Here is a 27416-nt window from a genome sequence, read left to right on the forward strand (position 1 = left end):
GGGATGGTGGAAAGAGGTGACAACAATGTATAAGGGTGACAACAGTAGCTTGCATGCGTCCAAATCGATCCTCGGTCGTTAGATCTCCTCATAAAATGAATTTTGGGCCGTCCCGAACTTCTACAGGAAGTTTCCTGTAGAAATACAGAACTTCCTGTAGAAAGGTTGCGTTTCCTGTAGAAAGTCTGCATCTTCCTGTAGAAAGTCTGCATCTTCCTGTAGAAGACTCAAGCCATGATGAAATTGTGCACATACCTTGGAGGAAATGAGTATTCTTGGAGGAGGTGCTGGTGATTTCTCATGGCAGCATGATAAGGATCTTTGGCTTTACGTTAAAAGACCTCCTCTCCTTCATAGAACACCTGCAACCTGCATGCATTTTCACATTATAAACTTGTTGTCCCTATCTTTTTGCTTATTGTTTTCCTTTTTTGTTTTCCTTTTTTTTTTCTTTCTTTTTTTTGAAAGATAACAGGGGTGCCTCAATGAGGTTTTCACCCTTGCCATCTGCCTTAAGTGCCTCAGAGAGGTTTTCACTCAAGGATCTTTTTTAAATCTCTTTTTTTTTTTTGAAAGACAATAGGGGCGCCTCAATGAGGTTTTCACCCCTACCACCTGCCTTGGGAGCCTCAGAAAGGTTTTCACCCAAGGATATTTATTATTTATTATTTATATATATATATATATATATATATATATATATATATATATATATATATATATATATATATATATATATATATATCTTTCAAGGTATGCCCAAAGCAGAGGCAGAACCCTTCTCTATGACCAATACAGATTTCTCCATAGTTTTGATGAACTCTTGTCTTGAGAGAGGTTTCCTGTAGATCTTCAATCGATGCCCATTGACAAGCATGGGGATGGTTTCCTCATCAATGGTTCGAATAAGAATCGATCCATTGTCATGGCATTTTTCCACTGCATATGATCCTAGCCATCTGGTTCTCAGCTTCCCCTTGAAATCTTTGTATCTGGAGTCATACAACAGGGCCCAATCTCCCGGCTGGAATTGCTTGTCATGGAGGTGTTGGTCATGCCACACCTTTCTCTGAAGTTGAACCACTTCTGAGTGAAGGAGGGCCTGCATCCGGTGCTCGTCCAGTCCATTCAGCTGCAATAACCTTTCTTGTTGTGCATGGCTGAGATCTAGATCTAGCTGAGCTGCCATCCTCAAAGTGTTGTACTCAAACTCAATGGACAGCAAAGCTTTCTTCCCATAGACCAGCTCATAAGGTGTGAAGCCGGTGGTGGTCTTCCAGGTGGTGTTGTAAGCCCATGTGGCCTCAACCAGGCGATCTGTCCAATCTTTTCTACTGTTGCTCACCACCTTAGTCAAAATCCCTTCCAAAGCTCTGTTGGTGACTTCCACTTTCCAATTTGCCTATGGATGATAGGGGGTGGAGGTCCTATGCTTGATCTTGTGGTGAGCTAATAGGTCTTCAATCAAGTTGGATGTGAACTGGCTCCCTTGATCGGTGACCAGCTCTCTTGGGTAGCCAAATTTGTAGAAGATGTTTTCTCCTAAGAACTCGGCCACCTTCTCTTCTGTTGCTGCCTTGATTGCTTTAGTCTCTGCCCACTTTGTCAGGTAGTCAGTGCACACAATGATGTAAGACCTTTGCCTCGAAGGGGGGTTGATTGGACCCACAAAATCCATACCCCACTTCTCAAATGGCTCAAGAGTCACTTGAGGTTGGAGAGGCATCTCATCCCTTGGAGTCGGTTTCCCCATTCTTTGGCATCGGTCACATTGGCCGATATATCTTCTGACATCTTGATGAAGTGTGGGCCAATAGTAGCCTGCCTGCAAGATTTTGAAGGTAGTCCTCTTTGCTGCAAAATGTCCTCCACAAGGCCCATCGTGACAGGTGAGGAGGATATCAAAGACTTCCTCCTCCCTTACACAATGCCTTAAGATCTTATCAGGGCCAAGCTTGAACAGATTGCCCCCGATCCAAGTAAATGAGGCACTTTTTCTGATGATTCTGCTCTTCTCTCTTGAAGATAGGTGCGGAGGGAACTGTGCTGAAACAAGGTAGTTTGCTATATCAGAAAACCATGGAGAGAGTACTGAGATACCAAACAGATGTTCATCGGGCATCTGGTCATCCACTGTTCCATCCTCATCTGCAGACAAATCCAATCTAGATAAAAAGTCAGCAACAACATTTTCTTTACCTGGTTTGTCAACAATGGTCAAATCAAACTGCTGCAACAAAAGTAACCATCTAACAATACGAGCATTCACATCTGGTTTATTCATTAAATATCTAATTGCAGCATGGTCCGTATGTACAAAGGTTTGATAGCTAGTAATATAATGTCGGAACTTGTTCAATGCATGGACCACAGCCAAGAATTCTTTCTCGGTTACAGTGTAATTCAGCTCGGCTTTGGACAAGTTTTTGCTAACAAAGTAAATGGCATATGGAAGTTTTTGTTCAACTTGTCCTGAAGCTGCCCCTATGGCTTTGTTCGAGGCATCGGTGTGGATGTGGAAAGGTAGGGCCCAGTTTGGGCCTCTCAGGATTGGGGCTGACACCAACTTGTCCTTTAATTCATTCAAATCCCTCTGACAATCGTCAGTCCATTTAAACTCCACATCTTTTGCCAACAGGCCAAACAATGGCGAGGCTAGCTTCCTGAAGTCTTTAATGAATCTCCTGTAATACCCTGCTAATCCCAAGAAACTCCGCACATCCCTTACCTTTTGGGGAGGTGGAACCTTCTTGATGAGAGCAATTTTGTTAGGATCCACCTGTAACCCTTCGCAAGAGATGGTATGGCCTAGCACGGTCCCTTTAGTCATCAAGAATTCACATTTTTCGGGACTAAGGGACAAGTTCATCTCAATGCATTTGGTTAGGACCTTTCCTAGATTGGACAATGCTTCCTGGAAGTTGGACCCATAAGGAGTGAAGTCATCCATACAGATTTCCACCGCATCATGGACCAACTCCGAGAAGATGCTCAAGACAGCTCTCTGGAAGGTAGCAGGAGCATTGCATAACCCAAAGGGAAGAACTCGGTAGGCAAAGGTACCCCAAGGACAAGTGAAGGTGGTCTTATCTTGGTCTTCCGGGCTTATTTGGATTTGGTTGTACCCGCTAAACCCATCCAGGAAAGAGAAGAACTTCTTTCCTGCCAGTCCATCCAACACTTGATCTATGAAAGGTAGAGGGAAATGGTCTTTCTTGGTAGCTTTGTCCAGTTCTCGGTAGTCCACACAGATTCTCCACTTCCCATTTTTCTTGGGAACCAACACCAGAGGGGACACCCATTCACTATCTGAGATGGGGTAAATGAATCCGGCATCCAACAGTTTTTGCAATTCTTCCTTGATAATGTCCTTAAGGGCTGGATTCATTCTCCTCTGAGGTTGCCTAACCGGTTTACAACCCTCTTTGATGTATATGTGATGGTTACAGACCAAGGGATGGACTCCTTTCATCTCCTTATAGCTCCAAGCAAAAGCATCTAGGTGACTGGCCAACAGGCTACAAAGCTCCTTTTCCTGGGAAGGAGATAGGGAGGAGCTGATCTTTAACGTTCTCTCCGGGCTGAACTCCACATTCTTGACTCTGGGAGTGATAGGGTTGGTGGCACAGAGGTCCACTAAGGTGCTGGCTTGGGCATCCTCCACAAGTTTCTCTAAGGGTAGTGCACTGGAAGGTGGATTCTGGATCAAAGTCTCAATCAAGTCATCCTCGGTTGGGGGGTCTCTTCTAGTGGTATCTAGGGTGCACAAAGGTGATGAGTACACCTCACCCTCTTCTCCTTCCTCCAACCACAGTGGTAAGTCATGCTCTAAGGAGGGTTGGGCAGGAGGATATAGGACTAGGTGCTTGGACATAGGACCGTTTTTGATGGTCATGTTTCCTACACGACAACTGATGTAAGCATCTGCAGTGGCTAACCAAGGCCTTCCCAAAATAAGAGGATATCCAGTAACCTTTTCCTTGGGTTGCAGAACCAAGAAATCTGCAGGGTATTCCCAAGAGTCGACAGAGAGCAAGACATCCTCCACAATCCCTTCGGGAGTCACAGTGGAGCGATCTGCTAGTTGTAGTACTGTCGAGGTCTTCCTCAAGGAACCATAAAGATTGAGTTTGAGCATGGTATCCCTGGTCATCACATTAATGGCAGCCCCCAGATCAATTAAGGTGTGAGGTATGATGGTGCCATTGATGTGGACATCTACTACAGGACTCCCAGGATCTAGGTACTTTGGGCAGATGACTTGTCCTAACATAAGGTCAGACAGTTGTCCTAAGACATTGATGGTTGAAGCATCTCTCTTTCGCCTGCCTAGGTGTTTAAAAAACTTTTCCTTAACCAATTTGTTGTATATTGGCACATCCTTGATGGCTTGGAGAAGTGGTATTTTCACACAAAACTGCTTGAGCTCTCCCAGAAGCTCATCCTCCTCTGGGTTGAGTTGTGTGGTGGCTGTTAGTCTCTCAGGAAAGGGTGGAATAGCCTTTGGTTCACTTTCCTGGTTTTCCTCCTCATCCTTTGGGGGAGGAGGTTGGCGATCCGGAAGAGTCTTTCCAGATCGAAGATTGATCTCCTGGATCTCCACAGCATAGGTAGGGCATGAGGTTTCCCCAGTGTATACCTACTGGGCCTGTCTATTGTTGGGGTTCGGGTTCGGTTGAGCAGGCATTTGAGGTTGCCTTGGAGGAGCAGGAGGTAATGGTTGAGGTTGAACTGGCGGTGGAGGCAAAATGGCAGGAGGAGTGTTGTACTAGGGCCTCCACCCCGACTGAGGTGCATTCCACTCAGGCTGTGGCTGGGCATGTGAGTGATATGAATGAGTAATGGGTTGAGTAGGGTACTGAGGTGGATAAGGCCATGGAGGAGGCATAGACCAGGAAGGATGAGCAGGGGGACCCCAGGAAGGCATAGGAGTCGATTGGTTGGAGCTGTAATAAGCTTGAGGTGCCCCTTGCATCCCCTGCTGGTAAGGTCTAGGTCCTTGTGGCCTCCTTTGGTTGAGGAAATAGAGAGGTTCAGTGGGAGCTTCTGTCCCTTGGTACAAAACTTTAAGTCCAGGTAAGGTTGGGCATTGATTTGTGGGATGGTTCTCCTCACAAACGAAGCACACTTCAACCGAATGCAATGGGCATTCGTTCTTAGGGTGTCTCCTTGTACATCTAGGGCAGAAGATAGCCAAGGCTCTCTCAACTTCTTCTTTCTTCTGCTGGATCCTGAATGTGTCCAGCTGCATGGCAATGGTCTGTCTCACCTCACTCTTAAGATCTCCTAATTGATTTGCAAACTCATGCTTGGAGAAAGGAATACTAGCTGAGAGAAGGTTTCCTCTACCTCGTTTCCGGGCTGCCCTGGAGTGGTTCCTAAACACAGTCTTGATGTCCTCATAAGGCAGTTGGTAAATATCTCCCCCAGCTAACATCTGAAGGGTATCTAAGAGGTCTGCAGGGACTCCTCGGAGCAGGACCAACTTGAGGGATTCAGGGTCAAGTGTGCACCTGGCCCGTTTATAGCTAAGTTGGAACCTCTCCTCATAATCCTCTAAGGACTCATCATTTCCCATGGTCATCCGAAAGATCTCTCCCTTGGTTTCCTTGGACCTACAGTAGTCCCGGTACTTGGTATTGAAAGCTTGCTGCATCTCAGCCCAAGTGGTGATACTATTCTAGGTAAGCCCATGAACTAGCGTAATGCTGCATCCTTAAGAGTTGAAGGGAAGAGTTTCAGCTTCTGCTCATCTTCAGTATAGTCATAGGTTCTACAAAGGACAACAAACTCAAACAGAAAGGTATCAGGATCTTCAGTAGTCAGTCCATGGAAGTGAGGTAGAGCGGAGGGACTAATGTTTTTCATTTTCATGTCTCCATTGGTTTCTCGGATGGGGAAGGCACCTTCTATTCTCTCATCTTCTCTTGTATTGTCAACCATAGCTTCAGATGGGATGGTCTCTAATTCTTCTTCTGCTATAGGATCTTCGTATATCTCAGGAGGTTCACCTATAGGTTCTTCTGGATCACTGTCACTGAAGAAGAGAGAAGGGTGACTCAGTGATGTGGTGGGGGTGTTGGGTAGGAATTTGCCTGTTTTATCTCAGTTCCTATGAGGCATGAAATGGAAAGACTTTTTGATTGCTTTTGTTTTTTTCTTTGGTACCTGCAAAACCGAAATAGATTGATCTACAACTAACTATCTTGCTGAAATAAAAATGCAGAATTGAAATGAAAGTAGGAAAGGACTAATCTACTTTGCTCAAATGGAATTGCAGGAATGGAAATGCTAGTCTACGCTTGCAGAACTGAAAGGCTAATATATGCTTGCAAAATGGAAGTTGCGGAATTGAAATTCTAATCTATGAAAGCAGGAAACGACTAATCTATTTTGCTCAAATGAAATTGCAGGAATGAAATGCTAATCTACACTTGCGGAATTGAAATGCTAATCTACGCTTGCAGAAATGAAATTGCGGAATTGAAATGCTAACCTATGAAAGCGGGAAATGCTAATCTACTTTTGCATAAACGAAATTGCATAAAGGAAATGAAATAAACTACTTAGTAGAAGATTGTAGTGGAAAATAGAAGAAAAGCGACAATCACCAATACTCTCACGCTTCCCCGGCAACGGTGCCAAAAAGATGGTGGGCTCCAGTATTGTAGCAATAATGCTACAACTCCTGGAGCTTCCTTCTCTAATTTTATCAACCCGGTAGTTCGTAACAAACTTGGAAGCGATGGTGCTGTATGCACAAGTACTAGCTCTTGTCGCAGCTGTCACTTGGTCAACTGGCACAAGTCCGCTAGGGCTAAAGCCAACTTCTATATGTTCTCAGAAGAAGCTTTCTTAATGATGAACGAAGGCTATCTCAAAGGAAATTAACCTACTTTGCAAGAATGAACTAAAAGTCAACCAAACATGGAAACCCCAGTAAACCCTAATATGACTAGCTTAATCTTTATGATGCAATGGTGGGAATGCAACTTCTGGAAATGATGCCATTACTTCTAGTGAGATGAGATGCATGAATTTAAACTACTTCCATTGAAGAGAACACGTTTTTGGTATTTTTGCTCAAGTGGGTGGAGTTATTATGATTGTGCTTCTTACTCGGTCTTGACTGTGCAGGGGTAGCTAGAAAGGGAGGAAGGCTTGGGAACAGTCAAGAGGACTCTGAGAGGTTCCAGGGGATCCCTCACATCATTCCACAGAAGTCCACAACGTTCAGGTGCTTAGCAACCGTGGTTGCAGGCTTCTATAGGATGTCTGCAGGGGATCTTACAGGAAACTCGGGATTTCTACAGGAAGTCTCCTAACTTCTACATGATGTTCTACAGTCGGAGTTTTGGATGATGGAGGAGTGAAGGAGCTGTATGGGTGGATAGGTAAGATGAGAGAGGAGCTTGTGATGGCCTATGGACAGAGAGATGAGATGGAGAGAGAGTGGATAGAGCTGGTTGGTCGATGGAAGGGTAGAGTAGTGGAAGGTAGAAAAGATTGAGCAACGTGGACAGTAGAAGGGTTGGAAGGCAAATGAGCTGAATAGAGGATGAGTAGGTGGCTTAGACACGGTTCAGAAGGATAGGAACACAATGAAGTGGTGCTACACAGTGTAAATGAAACAAATCACCTTTATCTTGCATGTAAACGAAAGTTCACCAACCTATTCTAACTGTTTTATTAGGAATCAAAGAACAACAACGTAAGTTGAAGGAAAATCGTGCATGAATGCTGAACCAAAGAGTCATTACTTAAGATATAATCGTATGGACAATTCCTCAACCGAAAACATTACATGAATACTTGCATGCATATGTTAAAACAGTGTTTTTGGCAGTTGGCACGGTCTACACTTCCGGTCCCCAACAGAGGTGAAAGTGAGCATGCATTCAACCTTTTTGAACTCAATGTAACTTCAATCTCCCTAAGCTAATTCTGAACTCCTGAAACAATTGCATTCATGAAACTAACCTACATAACAAAACCGAAACAAGCAACTCAACAAACTCTGTTTTTCAAGTGCATGTAAGGGAAAGAAATGCAATGACAAAAGAAAGACAAGTAATAATACAAAGAAAATGAGGTCTATTGCTCTCAGGTTGGGCCCTAACCTGAGAGCTATAGCTCCCCTAATAACTCAGAATCGAATCCAAATCTGCCTGCCTTTTATTAAAAGATCATGAGTCTAACAACATGCCAAAATTGGCTTACAAAGAGAAAAAACAGAGCTACAGCTCGTAATCCAAAATCTACAACAAAAGTTCAAGAGTCTCATCGAAGGCTACAACCTTAATATTTATACATGATGAGGGCCAAGCTGCCCTCCTCAATTAATGGAGCTTGGCTGTCCAACTAAAATTAAACTGATGTTCCTGTAGAATCCGTTGGCTGCCTTCTAGCTCGGTGGTGATAGTTGTTGGAGCTCGGAGTTGGGGTGGAGATCACGAGGGAGGTCATTCAAGGCTGTGGAAAACCTCCCTATAAACCCGCAATGCCACCTTGGCTGTCTCCTTGTCTCCATCTGCGTGGTCTTTGCTCCCTTTAATGCCAAAAAACCTGAAATCATCATCTATTAGCCACATAGACATAATGCCTGCCCTTCTTCCTACAAATAACACGAATATACTAAGAAACGATGCATAAGTGATAAAAAATGAAGGGTTGAGCAAGGTAAGTAGGCCAAATGAGCCCAAATTGTTACCAAAAATTGGGGCTCATCAATTAGGCCCATGGCCCCCGTGAATTTTTTTTTTATAAATCGTCATGCAACTCCATCACCCAACTCCCATTGATCATCCTTTCTCCTCATCCTACGACTCACATCCATATTGGTTCGGTCCAATGTCTGTCCTTTACCCAACTGATAATGTGGTTTTCCCCGACCCCCAGAATACTACATATCACGCACTCGACTAGATCGGGTGAGCCCCCCTCAAAACCACTTCCCTCTCAAAAGCGGTGCGATGACCCCATTAAACCATTGTCCGGTATAACTAAAAAAACTGCCCATTGTTCATCAATTAATGAACCCACCAAAATCAATTTTTTTTCTATATAATCCCAATTACGACACTTTTCACTCTTTTTGGGCATTTTCTATTGAAAACTCAGAAAGTCGTTGCTACCCCTGCAAACAACGAATTTGCTCACAGACCTCTGCCATTGCTCCATAGATGCTATAGACAACCCAACTCATTCATGAGTCCATACCAGAAATGTACAAACCTCTGCAGCTGCAACCAACCACCATTTATAGTCAATTTTGACCAATTTCAGGTATTTAGATGTGGAATACCAACTCCATTGTCAAATTCCAAGTAAATACACCCTCATAACACTCGTAATTATGTAAAAAATAGAAAATTTACTTTAATTTTAAGACTCTCAGTCATAACCATCTGCAAGACCTTCGTTTACCTAAAATCCTCAAAAAATCCCAAGAACCTTTGCTAAAACCCCTGAGCATAAATCAAATCCACAAGAACTGAGTATGGTTGCCCCAATTAAAATGGATGTTAGACCAATTAGAACTCCCCATATAGACCTCAACCACCTTCCCCTGGTTGATAGGGACTTCCACATTAAAGATACCAGTGTAATAGAGCTCCTGATTAAAATTCATTGTTTAAGCAAAGATAGACACCTGAACTAGACCGATTACATTGCCCTTTGGAAATCCATTTTGCCCAGATACTAGTTCCCCCAAGTCCATATCTTTCCCGAAATTGTTCATATGTGCTATACATGTTATGTCCCCAGCCATAGAACAGTAATGTATCATGACCAAAAGTTTCTATTCACCATAATAGCAGAGTCTATAAATGAAATGTTGAACTTCCAGCTAGGACCAAACCTAACCCCACTTTCAATTAGAGACTTGTTTGACCAATATCCCAAGCTAAGCCCTGTAAAATTGGCCCAATTATTCCAAACCTTCATCGTAGAGGAGAAAAACATCCCTAAGGACCCCCCTCCATGTATGTCAGTTATTTTCTCCAAATGGGGCCAGAGCATTGTAACCATGATATCCTCTATCTTGGGTTACTCTACCAATGAACACATTAATGAAATTATTCTTGCTTTCATGCTATTTATACCCGAGGGAAGCCTCCTGCATCCATATATGACTTTTCCAGTTTCATAACGGATAGAATACATGAGAAATTCACAAGAATGGGGAATGAGAGGGTGTTAAAATACTCCTCTGTATTATACCATCTATTTCTATATTACTAGTGAGAGAAGTTTCCCTTTACCCTCCAAAAGCTTGACACCAGGGGCCAGCCCAGATAAGTTATCTTTTGGACCTGACTATTCCATGATTTTGGGTCACCTTATACATATTCTGACTTTATAGATTCTTTTGTGCATCCAGTCATGACCATGCTCACTGGGAATCCTCCACCTAGGATAAGCCCAGAAAAAAAAGAGAGTCCTCTAGCTTTCCATGCAGACCAAAGTGGGTGACTGGTACCTTTATCAGAACCATAGACAAATGAGAATATATGGCTCCATGCTTGCACCATATAAGTTGCCAAGATACCTCCACATGAGTTTGTTCGCCTTAGAGTACTATAGACAAATCATCAATGCAGATGAAGTAACCTTCGTCAATCCCAAGAAGAAGGCAAATTTCAAAATCAAAGATCAGCTAGGCCGCTTCATATGTAATTCCAGAGAGGGAGGGAAGGAAAACCTAATCTTGCAAAGAATGAAATTCCAAAGGAGCTTTGTATGGAGATATGACCCTTTGGAATTCATTACCAAGAAAAGGAAAAAGCTCAAGCTAGGACCTTTTATCCACCACCCCATACCAGAAATAGAGGCATATGCAAATCAAACAGAATGGGTGTAGGGTACTTTAGTAGACAGAGACAACACAAGAGTAGATGTAGAAAATGCTCTTATTGATTTGGAAAAGTAGCTTGATGAGAGCTCTTTTCTGTAGGTACCAGAAGAGCAAGAAAGAACCATGAGTACCCCTCCAGTCATAAAGACTCCTCAGAATGAGGAGAAAATACCAAAAAGAAATAGAGAGGGAGCTTTCACATCAGGGATGGACACCTAAAATTTGCAACAGGAAACAAGAAAGAGGCAAAGACTCAATCCAACCTCTGAACAAGAATACACAGAAGATTTGGCACAGGTGACCAATACAGAGGTAAACAGAAGCAGGCATCCCACTCCATCTGAAGGCATGCAAGAGCCTTCCACATCATAGACTCAGATGTTGGAAAGGCAACTTAGTGTGGAAGTATCTTCCTTCAACATGCCTGCTGACAAAGACCAAGACATCAAGGAAAGTTACAAGGAAATCAAAATGAGAAATGAAAGGCTCAAAGCCCAAACCTATTCTCAGTACCTAAAGCTAACTCCCACCAATCAAACAAGCCTAATGTCAGCCTCTGATATAAAAGAAGGAAAGCTACAGTTGTCTTTTATTAAACCTACAACACAGCAAACCAAGACATCATCTGATTTCAAAAAGGTGGAGTTTGAAGTGTTGGCAAGGGATATTCATCCCATAGACCAGATTGAACTGCACAAAAAGGCAGGAGAGATGATATAATCCACCCTGACAGGTAAAGCCATAGCTTCCCATCAGCTACAGAACTCTTAGAACAACATTTCTGCATAATTTAAGTTAGAGAAGGCCTCCTCACAGGCCAAAGGTACAAGGATAAAGTCCTTAGAGGACTTAGTGATTGAATTGGGACACGATCCCAAGGATATAAAAGCTACAGAGTAGCTTATAAAGAAGAAAAATGATGATATTGATACACTTAAGAGGAAATTAAAAATACCCCAGCTCCAACATCCTCAAACTCTAGAAGTCTTAGAGAGTCAAACCAAACATGAGGAGTTGATGGACTTGGTCCTAAAGCTGAACGATTACTTAAAGGAGACAAAAGAGGAGTTGGACACTTTAATTCAATTGAAGAAAAGAAACTTGGCCACAACTCCTGAAGATGTCATCCTTACAGTATCCACAGCAGTCCCCTCTACATTGGCAGCTTCACTGGCACCAATAGCTCCACCTGCCACAGCACTGCGGGTAACAACATAATCTGCAACTGCAGCAGGTACATCAAGAGAGAATGCAACAGAATTGGTTAAGGCCATGGAAGAGATTTTTATCGAGGTTATAGAAATAAACAAGCTAAGGTAAAAGGTGGCAAGTTTAGAAACTGACTACAAACTTTCCCAGCTTAAGAAAAAGGATGAAGCACAAAAGGCCTAAAGAATGAGTGAAAGAATCAAAGTCTTAGAAAAAGACTTAACACTGGAAAAGCCCCTTCGGCAAACCAAGGAAATGTTGTGGGACAATATCATTGACTCTGTCAATGATATTTGGCCATCAATTCAAGTTATTTTTGTGCAGACAAAATTAGTAAAGATAACCACAGAAGCTATCTAAAAAGTAAAGGAGGAATTGGGAGATAAGCCTGAGGATGCCGATAGACTCATCCATTTCCTCAACAACAAGAACAAATATGAACTCCAGGAGCTAAACATAGAAGATATAACTGAGACCGTTTTGGAAATAAGGAAGGTCCTTTCTAAAAGGAACCTTATGCTTAACTTTGAAGAAAAGTGCCACAACATGCAGGCAGCCATTGACAGGTTCATGGCTAAATTCCAAATTTTGAGGGAGAAAGCTCTGTTGAGTCCTATGGTTATCAATGACAAACTCACGACATAGTTGGACTATGGCAACAGACTCATATAGTTGGCTAAGGAACAAGTTGGCACTTCATCCATAAAAGCACTGCCAATAGGAAAAGTTTTGTACAACACCTTTGAGAACTTGTTTTTTCTTGAGCATGAGATAAAACACTTATTCCTCACCAACCCCAATTTTTCCAAGTATACTGAAGCTGATGAATCTATAGGAGGATGATGAATGTAAAATTACTTGATTCAGAATGGTGGGAGACAATGACCGATTTACTGTGATAAGTTTACAACAAAAAGTTACTGGATAGTAAAAATGAGAGCAGCCACGTAAACAGGTGAAAACAAGGTAGCATGGTAAAAGAGTATCAGGGTCAAAGAGTATCAGTTGAAAGATAAAAGTTGAAGAAGATTCCAGTGTGAAACACCACTTCTGCAAGCCAGCACAAAGGGCTACATATCCAACCATAAAATCCAACAATACCAAATAAAAAGGGACATCATGAAACAGTTCAATAGTTGTCTCTATCTTCTAGCAAGAAGATATTTGTATTTCCTAGAATAAATCTCAAGTTTGTTTTGAGATATTTTGTAATAATTTTTGTATAAGTACTTCATAATTCGAATTATGTAGTGTGGATTATTAGACATTTCTATATATTTTCTTGGTCAAAGACTGTAAGCTATTGTATCACTTTTGGATCAGCAAGATCGATTAATGAATAAAGTCAAGACATTTCACTCAATTCATGTGTAGTTTGAAGTACAAACAGGTATTCTCTTTTGTGTTGTTACCCTTCTTTAAAGTGTTTTTCCATAAACTTTAATGTATCTAAAATCTTAATGCTATAATATGGAATGATATCTCAGAATTTTCTTCACTGCACTCTGTTTTAACTAGTATGCATTTTAATGTTTTCTACTAATTGTTTAAGTTAAGGAATTCTTGATTGCTCCTTAGTTTAGGTAGTTTTCCCTTGAATCTATAGTAAAGGATCCTTGATTGCCCTTTTCTCATGATTATCCTCTACTCCTCATTTTAATCCCGGTTTGAGAATTCTTAAGTTCTCTCTCACCTTGGTTAATATCATTTCACCCATCTCGCCCAAAGACCTGCACTTCACTCTGTTAGCTTTCCCTTTGAACACTCCCTTTAATGAGTTAATCCTAGTTTTGTTATCCTTCTTTGACTCCATAGCCCAATGGTTCAAGGACTTTGTTCTATCCATCTGTTTTAAGGATTCCACCATCCAACCTTTAATACGAATCAATACCCCCCCTGAACCTTAAGAACTAGCCTAAAATCCCAACAAACAAAGCTAAATCAAATAGAGAGAGCCCTCTCTGAGTCATAGGTTGGCTAGAGCCTATACCTAAAAGATTGGCTTGTGGTTACCTCCATCTTTTCCTTCTTCTGATAACTTCTAGGGAAAAATTCTAAGTGATAACATAGTGGCAACCATACTGGGGATCACTCAAACCCTCAGTCCTAATAAATCTTTAAGAAATGTTTAAATCTCTATTTTGTTCCTCTTAAAGTAATTTATTAGAGGTTATTTTCAAAAATCTCGCAAAAGAAAACATTTAGAAAATTTTTGGAATTCTGTCTTCAAGGAGAACTCATTATACTAGGGCTAATCCAGACCCAAATCCTGCCCCAGTAGTTGATAATCCTGACCTCATTCCAAGAAAATCCAAAAAAGAAGAAAGTTCAGCTAGTCCCTTACCATTAGTTAAAGCTAATTCATGTCCTGATGAGTGGTTGTTTTTAGAAGATCTTCCCTTCGATGAGAAATTTGATTTGTCATTATTTAAAGAAAAGTCTAAAAGTGAAATATATGACACTATTCTAGATCCTGATTTCATTGCAAACCTTGAAGTCCAAAAGGTCAACAAGTCAATTGATGAATACATTCTAAATTCTCCACAATCATCCCTTAGTACTGCCAAGATCCTTGAGCTTTCTGAACAATTGTCCACTACTCTTATTTCACCATTGTTCCCTTCAACTTCTGAAGTGCATTCCCCACCACCATTTATACCTTCACTCCCTCACCAACCTATCATTACTCATTCATCACTTACCAATCCTAGTTCTTCATCCACTACTGCATCATCTCCAAGTACTTCAACCCCACATCCTAACCCCTCCCAGGTTAGAGCAATGGAAAATAGATATGCTCCTCTCATTTTTCCTGCCTAGCTTGGTGCTACGCCAACAGACTACCAAAGTAAAATTGTTCAATTTGATGGCACAGGACATTGGACTCGACAACAACATGTCAACAAGATAACATATTACTTTTAGTTGCACGAAATTGACATAGATAATGTTCAGATGAGACTCTTTTCCTAGTCTTTAGCTGGTGATGTTAGGAAATGGTTTAGAGTGTTGACTGCTAATAAAATTGATAGTTTAGATACATTTCACGAGCCATTTTTGAACAGACGGGAAAAGAAAAAGAACCCCCTACAAATCCTTTTAGAATATGAGAACATTAGAAGGGGACCTAATGAAATTGTTCAAGATTACTACACTAGATTCAACAATATATATAATTCCATCCCAATTAACCTTAGACCTCCACCTGACTTAGCGTTAATAAAATTCCCTGATGGTTTTGACACAGATATGGCATTCCAACTCATGGAAAGAAACCTCCCAATGTTATATAAATGCAAAGTGTGGCAATTAGTGTAGAGGCTAATTTGTTAGCTAAAAGAGCTAGAGTTACAAATGAAAAAGGGGAAATGCAAAAGATGAGGCTTCATGATCTGAAATTAAGATAGATAGTCCAGAAAAAAGTATGGAAAAATTAATGGATAGCATAGAAAACATAGAGAGGAAACCTTAATGGGATAACTAACAAGCTAATCCAGTTAGAAACCCTAATTTCAGAAAAAAAAAACAAAACCAAAACACTGGCAAAAATGGACCAGAGCAGAACATTAGGCCTCCTTTCCAAGAAATTATGCAGAAGCATCCACTCCAAAAGATCCTGAACAAGATAGAAAAATTAACCTAATGGGAGTAAATGATGAAGACTCTATTTTTCTAACCCAAGAGGATCAAGAACTGCATATGCTGCAGCAATTGCAAATCCAGTCCAAAGAGTCATTTGATTATAAACAAGGATATGATTTTTCCATTTTTGAAGTACATAAGTAGTATAACCTAAGGAGTAGAAAGAACATTGATTCCCCTGACCAAACCAAGAAAATAGTGCAAAATCAACCCAAGAAAATCAAAGAAACCCCTATTTCTAAAATTCTTCACATTCTCCCAAAGAGAAACATAATCCTTTTGGCCCAACCATTGTAGATATAACCCCTAATCAACCTTCTAATGATCGAACATCCACTTCAATTCCCACCAAGGATTCAATGGACAAAGCTCAAAACACTAGAATTGAAAATCCACATAAGGAGGTCCCCAACAAAGAAAAAGAAGACCATCCTACTCAAATCCCTACTGTGAAAATTCAAAAACCTCAAACAAAAAAAGCCCCTTTGCCATTTAATTTGGGAGCAGAGGTAGCTAAGCTAAAAAATTTAGTTCCTTTAAGAGAACTAATCAAAAATGAAACTTACAAATCACAGATAAACCAGACCTTAAACATTGCTAAAAATGAGGATTCCGTAAATTTGTTTGATGATCTGCCAAAACTCATATTTGGCCCAGATGTTAATGGAAAACCATTAGAATGAGGAATTCCACCTTTTTATATTAGCCTTAGTATCCATGAAAAAATTATTCACAATGCAATGTTGGATTTTGGGGCCTCCCACAACATAATGCCCAAATCAGTAATGGAGAAATTAAACCTAGAAATTACTAGGCCTTATAAAGACTTATTCTCATTTGACTCAAGTCAAGTAAAGTGTCTAGGGTTGGTTAAAGACATTTGTGTCACTTTAGTCCAATATCTTGCCAAAAGCATCCTCATGGATATTGTGGTTGCTAACATCCCACCAAAGTATGGCATGTTGTTATCCAGATCATGGGGAGCCAAACTTCAGGGATCCTTACAACTAGCTATGTCATATGCAACAATTTCTATTTTTTGACAACCTAAGAAACTATACCAAGAAACCTTAATGAAATATATGTTAAGTAGCCAAGATCGACCTCAAAACTTTCCTATCTACTCCATACATTCAGATATTGATTCTTTTATCCTGTATAATGTTGATCAAACACAAGAAGAAATTTCAAACAGTATTAATACAGAACCAAAAGAAATTGCAGTTTCTTCCCAAAATGAAACTAACCAAACTACAAAACTTTTCAATGAACTAGATGGTCAAATTGCTACAAGTGATGAAAATATTATTTCACCATATGGGGAGAATTATGTGCATGAGATATTATGGCATTTAGAATTTGATGGATCAGTCAATAAGTTAGGAGATGGAGCAGGAGTGTGAATATACAATTTGGAAAATGATTACTCAGAAGGTCATGCATATAGATTAAATTTTAAATGTACTAACAATATTACAGAGTATGAAGCCTTAATTTTAGGCCTTAAGTTAGTAAGGAATTTAGGAGCTAAAAGAGTTTCTGTCATGGGAGACTCTGAGTTAATTGTAAAAAAGATTAATGTTGTATATATGACAAAGGACCCTATATTGATTTGTTATAGGGGAACTATTGTAGAAATACTTAACTGTTAGAAAATTATATATTACAGAGCAATGGAACACATAAAATATTGCAGAAATATAAACATAGAAAACACATAAAACAAGAGAGATACATATATACGTGGTTCACCCAGTTTGGGCTACGTCCACAGAGAAACAGCCAGTCCTTTCTATATTATCCAGAAAACTGAAGAGATACAACCTACAACAGATCCGATGTAACACACTCTTCGCTCTCAATCTCCTCTCTCTTCCTCACTCAGAATACAAATATACATAGATGCAATACAATTCCATCATATATAGTGAGGGGTTGCCTTCTAGGGAAAAAAACCATAAACTAAACATAACTTCTACCGTCAGATCATCCGCCTAATGAATTGCCCATATTGACTAGAAATTACTAGACTTTTACAAGGCAATTTTACATCATTTTTTAGCTTCGGGGGCGCTACCCCCGAACCCCCACTAGGGGACCACTAGCCCCTGGACCCCCTAGCTGGGGGGGGATTGACCCCGCACCCCCCCGCATGGAGTGGTGTACAGCCTTCTTGTGGTATACATCCAACTGAGACCTTTGAATATAAAAGATAATCACGCTCCACACCCAACAATCTCCCACTTGGAGACTGATTATAGCAACTCCATGGCTGCTTTATTTGCTAGACAATGACTCCACTTTGGACTTGGCTATTTCTCATCTTCTTCATCATACTTGAAGACCAATTGAAACTGAGCAGATTCTCAATTTCTCCCTGTTTAAAACTTTTGTTAACATATCTGTAAGATTCTAGCTAGTGTGTATCTTTTCCAGCTTCGACTGTCCATCTTCCAACGTTGACCGTATGAAATGGTACTTGAGCTGTATATCCTTAGTCTTGGAATGAAATGCAGAGTTCTTTGCAAGATGTATGGCACTCTAGCTGTCATTGTATAACCTACCCAACTCCTGCTTCTTACCCAATTCATCCAGAAACCTTTGTAACCAAATCATTTCTTTACTAGCCTCTGCAGTAGCAACATACTCTACTTCTGTTGTTGAGAGTGCAACAATACTTTGTAGTTTTGAGACCCAACTGACAACTGTTCCACCTACAGTAAATACATATCTTGTAGTTCTCCTCCTATTATCTTTGTCACGTGCCATATCTACTTCAACATATCCCTGTAGAGCAATGTTTGAACCACCAAATCATAATGCTTGATTTGTGGTACCTCTCAAATACTTGAGAATCCACTTCACCACCATCCAATGTTATTTTCCTAGATTGTTCATGTACCTACTTACAAATCCAACTTCATGTGAAATATCAGGCCTTGTGTAGACCATTGCATACATTAACCTTCCAACTGCTTATGCATATGGAACTTTAGACATATGATCCATTTCTTCCTGAGTCTTGGGACACGCCTCCTTACTTAATATGAAATGGCTAGTGAAAGGTATACTAACTGGTTTTGCATTCTGCATATTAAACCTTTTCAACACCTTTTCTATGTACTCACTTTGAGATAATGTTAATTTGCAATTCTTCCTGTCTCTAGTTATTCTCATACCAAGGATTTGTTTCACAGCGCCCAAATCCTTCATTGCAAATGAGTTTGCCAATTTCCTTTTGAGCACATTTATTTCCTGCATGTTAGAACCTACAACAAGCATGTCATCTACATACAATAACAATATAATATAGCTGCTATCATTTTGCCTTTTGAGATAAACACAATGATCAGAGTGGCACCTAGTATAACCTTGTTCAGACATAAATCTGTCAAATTTTAGATACCACTGCCTTGGAGCCTATTTTAAGCCATACAAGCTCTTCTTCAACCTACACACTAGTTTCTCCTTTCCTTTTACCTCATATCCTTGTGGTTGCTGCATATATATCTCTTCCTCCAAATCCCCATGGAGAAAGGTTGTCTTTACATCTAACTGCTCAAGATGCAAATCTTCAGCCGCTACTAGACTTAGAATAGTTCTGATTGAATTCATTTTCACAATAGGAGAAAATATCTCATAAAAGTCTATACCCTCTTTCTGTGCAAACCCTTTCACCATAAGTCTAGCTTTATACCTTTTTATACCTCCATCTTCTTCCTTCAGCCTATAAACCCATTTATTCTGTAATGCTATTTTACCTGTAGGCAACCTGACTAAGTCCCAAGTCTGGTTATATGCTAAGGAGTCCATCTCTTCTTTCATGGCTTGCTCCCACTTCTTCTTGGTTTCTACCTACACGGCTTCTTCATAACATTCTAGTTCACCAGAATCAGTGAACAATACATAGTATAATGAAGGAGAGTATCGTTCAGGGGGTCTACTTATCCTGGTAGATCTTATAACATCACTTTCAGGCATTTGAAGTGCTTGTTGCTGTTGTGGTTGTTGTTCTGGATGTTGATCATTATGATTTTCAGGCACCATCATTTTTTCTGTGATCTCGTCAAGTACTGTGTATTCTCTGTTTTCTTTTTCTTATTTCTTTTCCTATAGCTGATCCTTATACAAAACCTTTTCATTGAATATGACATCTATACTCCTAATGATTTTATGTTTTTCATAATTATAAAAGCGATAACCAAAATCATTAACACCATATCCAATAAAGGTACATTTATTTGATTTTTCCTCAAGCTTTGTTCTATTTTCTTTGTTAATGTGGACAAAAGCTTCACAACCAAAATTCTTTAAAAAAGAGTAGTTTAGTTGTTTTCCTGTCCATGCCTCCTCTGGAATACCACTATCCAAGGAACTTGAAGGCCCTCTACTTATTAGATAAACAACAGTATCTACAACATCTGCCCAAAATTGTAAAGGCAATCCTGCATGCAATCTCATGCACCTTGCACACTCCATGATTGTCCTCTTCATCCTTTCTGACACACCATTTTCTTGTGGTGTTCCTGGAACTGTCTTCTATCTACGAATTCCATTCTCAGAATAGTACCTATCAAATTCTTTGCTACAATATTCACCTCCATTGTCTGATCTGAGACACTTCAACCTTTTTCCTGTCCAATTTTCAGCCAAAGCTTTACATTTCTTGAAAGTATCAAATACGTCAGATTTATTTCGAATACAATAAATACAGGTTTTTCTGGTTGCATCATCAATAAAAGTAACATAATAACGATAGCCACCAAGAGATGATACCTGAGCAGGTCCCCATACATCTGTATGCACAAGCTCTAATTTTTCACTCTTCTTTTCTTTCCCAACTCTAAGGAATCTGACTCTCTTTTGTTTTCCATAAACACAATTCTCACAGAATTTTAAATAAACATGCTTTAAGCCTAGCAATAAATTTCTTGAGTGAAGAATCTGCATCCCCTTCTCACTCATGTGCCTGAGCCTATGATGCCATAATGTCGTATCTTCTCCTATAGAGGTTAAATCATTAACAAAATTAGAAATACCATTTCACAAGTACAATGTACCAATCTTTTCTCCTTTCGCTATTACTAGGGATCCTTTAGTTACCTTCCAGGTTTTATCTGTGAAAGTAGTTATGCAACTTTCACCTCCCAATTGCCCTGTTGAAATCAGATTTTTCTTCAGATCTAGAACATGCCTTACCTCCTTCAATAGCCACTAATTTCCATTTTGTTGTTTTATGAAAACTGTACCCATTCCAATGATTTTACAGGGTTTATCATCACCCAATCGAACCTGTCCAAAATATTCTGGAACATAATCATGAAAATGTTTCTTACCAGTTGTGGCATGGAATGAGGCCCCTGAATCTACCACCTAGGCATCAATAATATTTTCTAGTGAAAGAATCAAAACATCTTGCAACACATCACCTATTACATTCGCTTCATGATTAGTTTCTTGCTGCATGTTTCCTTCTTTTCCCTTCTGAGACTTGCAGTATTTCTTTAGGTGTCCTTTCTTCCCACATTTCTAGCACACTATCCCCGTCCTAGAATTGGATCTACCTTTTCTTGACTTACTGCGATATCTAGGGCTCTTTCCTCTTTCCATTTTTCTTCCCCTAGTCTCTGCAGTCAAAGAATTACCTGACGTCTCACCGGAGCTTTTCCGTCGTATTTCCTCGCTAAGGATTTCCCCGAAAACATCATCAAAATTTAAAGTACTAGATCCAAAGACAAAGTTCTAATGGCCATAACTAAACCATTCCAACTTTATGGCAATGAGCACAGAAATAACAGTGCCCTAACTTCATCATCAAAAGTTACCCCTACAGAACTTAACTGACTTGTAACTATATTAAAATCAGTTAAATGATTAGCAATAGATCCACCTTCTGACATCTTCATATTAAATAAACGCTTCATAAGAAATACCTTATTTGAGGCTGAGGGTCTTTCATATAGTTTTTCCAATGTCAACATTAAACCCTCTGTTGTCGTTTCCCTTGAAATATTGAACGCTACCGATGCCGCTAGGCACAATCGTATTATTCCAAGTGCCTTTCTATCGAGAATATTCCATTTTTTGTCTATCATACTCATCGACTTCTTTGTCTTTCTGCTCAATGGTAGGTACATATCTCTCTGATACAAATAATCTTCCATCTGCATCTTCCACAGCTGGTAGTTTTGGCCGTTAGATTTTTCGGCCCTAAACCTACCATCTTCCGCCATTGCTCCCACTTGAACCAGGAACCCTTCTCTCCTATGAGTTTATCAGCCAAATAGACCTTCAGATCTGGTACCAGTTGTTAAAAAATTATATGCTATAGAGCAATGGAACACATAAAATATTGCAAAAATATAAAAATAGAAAACACATAAAACAAGAGAGACACAGATATATGTGGTTCACCCAGTTTGGGCTATGTCCACAAAGAAACAGCCAGTCCTTCTTTTTATATTATCTAGCAAACTGAAGAGATACAACCTATAGTAGATCCGCTGTAACACCCTCTTCGCTCCCAATCTCCTCTCTCTTCCTCACTCAAAATACAGATATACATAGACGCAATACAATTCCCTCATATATAGTGAGGGGTTGCCTTCTAGGGAAAAAAACCCTAAATTAAACATAACTTCTGCTAACAGATCATCCACCTAATGAACGACCCAGATTGACTAGAAATTACTAGACTTTTACAAGGCAATTTTACATCTATTTTTAGCTTCGAGGTCACTGCCCCCAAACCCCCGCACCCCCCCGTGTAGAGGGGTGTACAGTCTTCCTGGGGTATACATCCGGCTGAGACCTTTGAATACAGAAGATAATCAGGCTCCACACCCAACATTAACACTTTCCTAGAAACAAACCTTGCAGTAATTCCTAGAAAACATAACATGCAAGCCCATAGTTTAGCAATGTTTTCCAGCACTTGAAAATTGCCCCTCCAGCCCAACCATCAATACACTTATAAAGTTAGGAATAGCCCGCAATTCTAGAAAATTTGAAGAATTGGCAAGTATTTTCTAATGATAAACAGATAAATAACTTTTTACTTTTAGAAGAAGAGTTTGTAAAGAGCAATATAGACACTGATACATCAATAGATCCTGACACTAAGAATAAGATAGAAATAAAGGGGATAGAAGGTGATGAATTGAATAGATTTAACCCAAGTAAATTTACCAAATCAGATGTAAATAACTTAGAAAAGGTTGCGATTGATGAAATAATCAGTTAAGAAACCGAAGTAATTAATCTCAATGAAAATTTCTTACCAAAGGGATTAACCCCTTTGGAAGATTTATTTGATTCAAATGATGTTCCTAGGAAACCTAAAATGGAACCTTTAAGGTATAATATATATGAATTTAATATAGGAATCGATGAAAATCCTAAATTGATCAAACTTTCAAAATCATTACCACCAACTGAAAAAGTAAAATACATTGAGTTGTTGAAACAATTTCAGGATGTTTTTGCTTGGAGTTATGAGGACCTAAAATCCTATGACACCAACATCATCGAGCACACAATTCCTATTAAAGAAAATCAAAAGCATTTCAATCAAAAACTTAGAAGGGTTAATCCTGTCTTATTACCCTCAATTGAAAAAGAAATTTAGAGGATGTATGATGCCAAAATAATTGCACCAATCAGATTCTCTGACTGGGTTTCAAACTTGGTGCCTACTAGGAAGAAGACTGGTGAGATCAGATTCTATGTGGATCTCAGAAAACTTAATAAAGTGTCACTAAAAGACAATTACCCTCTTCCCAAAATGGATCACATTTTACAGAGAGTAGTTGGTGCAACCAGAATCCCATTGTTGGATGGGTTCTTTGGCTACAATCAGGTCTTAGTTCATCCTGATGACCAAGCCAAGGCTGCATGTACAACTCCTTGGGGCACATTTATGTATGTCAAAATGCCTTTTGGACTAATGAATGTAGAAGCCACTTTCCAGAGGGCTATGGATATAGCCTTTGCAAAAGAAATTCATCATTTACTTGTAATATATCTAGATGACATTACTGTATTTTCAAAATCTGACAATCAACATTTGGATCATCTAAGGCAAGTTTTTATTAAATGCAGGAAATTTGGAATCTTCCTGAACCCCAAAAAGTCCTTGTTTGGATTAGAAGAAGGATAGCTATTAGGTCATATAATTTCAAAATATGGTATACAAATATACCCTACTAGAATAGAAGCCATGTTATAGATACAACACCCCAGGAACATTAGAGAATTGCAATCTTTCTTAGGAAAGATTAATTTTCCTAGAAGATTCATATCTAATCTAGCAGAATTAATTAGATCACTAAACAATATGCTGAAAAATGATTCGACCATAAAATGGACTGTTGAGGCTAAGAAATCCTTTGAATACATTAAACTAGCCTTAACTAAAACACCAATATTAATCAGTCCTAAATTTGACAAAGATTTCATCTTATTGTCCTTTGCTTATGAGCAGATAGTTGTTGCAGTTCTACTGCAGAAAAATGACTAGGTCTATGAACAACCCATTGCTTTCTTTTGCAAAGCCCTAAGAGATGCCCCCTTGAAATACAATATAATGGAAAAACAAAACTTGGCTTTAGTCAAAGCCATTAAGGACTTCAGGGTGTACATCTTATACTCTCATATAGTGGCATATGTTCCCAATTCAGTAGTTAAAGACATCCTAACTCAGGGTGGTCCTGATGGAGAAAGGGGAAAGTGGATTGCTACCATTTTAGAGTATGATATAGAAATCAAACCAACTAAGTTAATCAATTGCCATGTTTTAGCCAAGCTCATGAATGAATCAAACTATTAGACCTTGGATATAAACTTTATTGCAGCAACAGATAATGAAGAGGAAAAGGCGACTCCACTAATCAGCAAGGCCTTTCTTGAATCACCTTGGTATGCTGATATAATTTATGTTTTACTAGATTTACAAGCTCCTCCTGAATTATCTAAGACTTAAACAAGATTTTTGAAGATGAAATCCTTAAAATTTTGTATATTACACAGTGTTATGTTTTGGAGAGATCATGAAGGTATTCTTCTAAATTGTTTATTAAAAGATGAATCTGACAAAGTTTTGGAATAATTTCATGCAGGTGATTGTGGAGGACACCTTTACTGGAAAACCACTGTAGATAAAATTCTTAGAACTAGTTTCTACTGGCCTACCTTGTTTTCTGATGTCAAAAAATATGTGACCTCCTCTCACAAATGTCAAATTTTTGAGGGAAATAAAAAGCTTTTACCTTTACCCCTTAAGTCAATCCCTGCTGAAATACTCTTTCAACAATGGGGTTTAGACTTCATTTGTGAAATTCATCCACCCTCCTTTGCTCAGCACAAATGGGTCCTCACAGCCATGGACTACTTCACAAAATGGATAGAGGTCATACCTTTAAGGCAAGCGAGTGACATTGTTATCATAACCTTCCTTAAAACCAACATTCTATCAAGATTTGGATGTCCAACTAAGCTCATTACTGATAATGCAGCAGCCTTTAAATCCAAAATAATGATAGATTTCTGCAATAAGTATCATATAACCCTGGGCCATTCCACAACATATTACCTTCAAGGAAATGGACTGGAAAAATCCTCAAACAAAAGCCTGGTAAAAATCATCAAAAAGTTGTTAGAGGACAATAAGAAAACATGGAATAAAAAACTAATCAATGCCTTATGGGCAAACGTTATAACTACTAAGAAATCAATTGGTACTTCTCCCTATCAGCTAGTTTATGGGATGGAAGCTGTATTTCAATATTCCTTGGGAACACCAGTGATGAAGTTGCTTCAAGAAATGCAGGTTGAATCAAATAGTATCCAGAGAAGAATCAACCAAACAATTCATCTTCAACAAACCAAGGAAGAAGTCTATATCAGGTCTCAAGTTGTGTAAGAAAGAATCAAAAAGATTTTTGATAAGAGAACCAAGGCTGAGGATTTCTACCTTGGTGACAAAGTCCTAATGTGGGATTCAAGAAGGGAAGATAAAGGTAAACATGGGAAATTTGATTTCCTATGGAAAGGCCCATATGTCATTTATGCTTTCAGGGGTAATAATGCTTTCTTCCTAAGGGAAATGGATGGTACAGAAGTAAAAGGTGGACCACTGAATGGTCGAATGCTCAAACACTATTTTGAACCTAACTACTGATTTTTATTTCCCATTGTACATATTTCATTTTTCAAAAGTCTAGTTTGGATTGGATGGTGATTTTTGAAGTTGAATCCTAAAGAGAATGCCCTAAGCTTTAAGGATTTACTGTCATAAGTATCAATAAGGCAGAGACAATAGAGAGAAATATTGCAAGGTAACATCAACAACAATTCAAAGGCTACTGATCTACAAGTTCTTGACATTTCACTAGGAAATGCCATCCCCAAGTAGAACCACTATTAGGTTCCTATACCAACAGGAGTCATAATTTTGAATGACTAAGATTAATCCTTGTAATATTGTACATACCTTTGCTTTCTGCAAATGTTTTCCATCTTAAAGGAAAAAAAATTATTAAAAAATGTAAAGAGGTTATGTCCTAAAAGAATAATCAAAGGACAAAAAGAATGAAAAGGTCAAAAAAATGAAAATATATGAACTCCAAAATACAAAAAGACGCTATGAAAGTGTGCAAGTCAAAATTCCACTACTATTTACTTTTATGCAAAATAGATGATTGTGTGCAACTTGTGACTCATGCCAGAATTAATGATACTCAAATTGTTTAAACATGGCTATTTCATGTTTTAAATTTTATGTTTATAGTTAGAGAATAAAATCTGACCAAACAATGTAATCTTGGTAGATCATTAGATAGGTAGAGTAAATAAAAGGAGCTCATCAGTTTAATCTGAGCCCTTGGATGATATAAGGTTACAATTAGATAGTTTTCTACGTAAAGAAAAATATTGATAAGGGTTTGCTAGCCTAAATGCACCCAAATAAAGTGAAGGAAAAACAGTAGGGTAAGTAGATGAGTAAGTAGTAGAAAGGTTGCAGAAACATCATATGATTACACAAAAAGCACTTATGTCATTGTTCCAAATGCATCTTTCAAATATGCATAACTCGTAAACAAATTAAAGGCAATGGTTAACAATATGATTTATTTAACATCCCCATCATTCATTTTAACCCCTGTAACAATTACTAATTTCCCTTTCATAATAAAAATATTAATACCTATAGTTCTTTAAGTCAAAGAGGCTCAGAGAATTTATCTGACTTCTAGTGGGACCGGACCCTCGGCTTGATGACTTAAGAAGAAAATGTGTTAAATTCCCTTACAATTCATTCATCCCCCTCACAAAACCCCTTTTCCTAAGGTTAAATTCTTTTGCCTAGGAAAGCCCTTTGATAAACATATTTTATGAAAAAACCTACCAAATACATTTATCCTAAGTACTAAGTGTATGAAAAGCGTATAATATTTTCTATACCTAAGTACAATACCCCTTCCGCTCATTTCACCTCATACTAACTTCTTTTAAATATATAAAATTCCCAAAAAGCCATTGGCCTATATATATTTAACTCCTTTACATAAAGTAACCCACCCCTTAGTTTATTTTATAAACTATATGACTACCCCATATGCCACAAAATATATTAAAACCCCGCCCTCAGTCCTTAATCCTATATTAAAGCACCCCCAATGAGATTACGTTTTAATTTAATCCTATACCA

The 27416-nt window shown here is 39.0% G+C and overlaps 1 protein-coding gene across 1 annotated transcript in view; it reads right to left on the bottom strand.

Annotated features, from left to right (window-relative positions):
* LOC149224686 (F-box/kelch-repeat protein At1g80440-like) overlaps window positions 1-12132 on the bottom strand; it is a 35452-nt gene extending 23320 nt beyond the window's left edge. Inside the window, exon 1 of the mRNA XM_089388252.1 lies at window positions 11992-12132. Coding sequence (XP_089244378.1) covers window positions 11992-12132 — 141 coding nt within the window. The remainder of the gene's footprint in view (window positions 1-11991) is intronic.
* Between the last annotated feature and the right edge of the window lie 15284 nt (window positions 12133-27416).

Source organism: Pinus tabuliformis, chromosome Q (genome assembly GCF_031772625.1).
Source record: "Pinus tabuliformis cultivar Carrire ecotype Pingquan chromosome Q, CPIR1, whole genome shotgun sequence".
Classification (NCBI taxonomy): Eukaryota; Viridiplantae; Streptophyta; class Pinopsida; order Pinales; family Pinaceae; genus Pinus; species Pinus tabuliformis.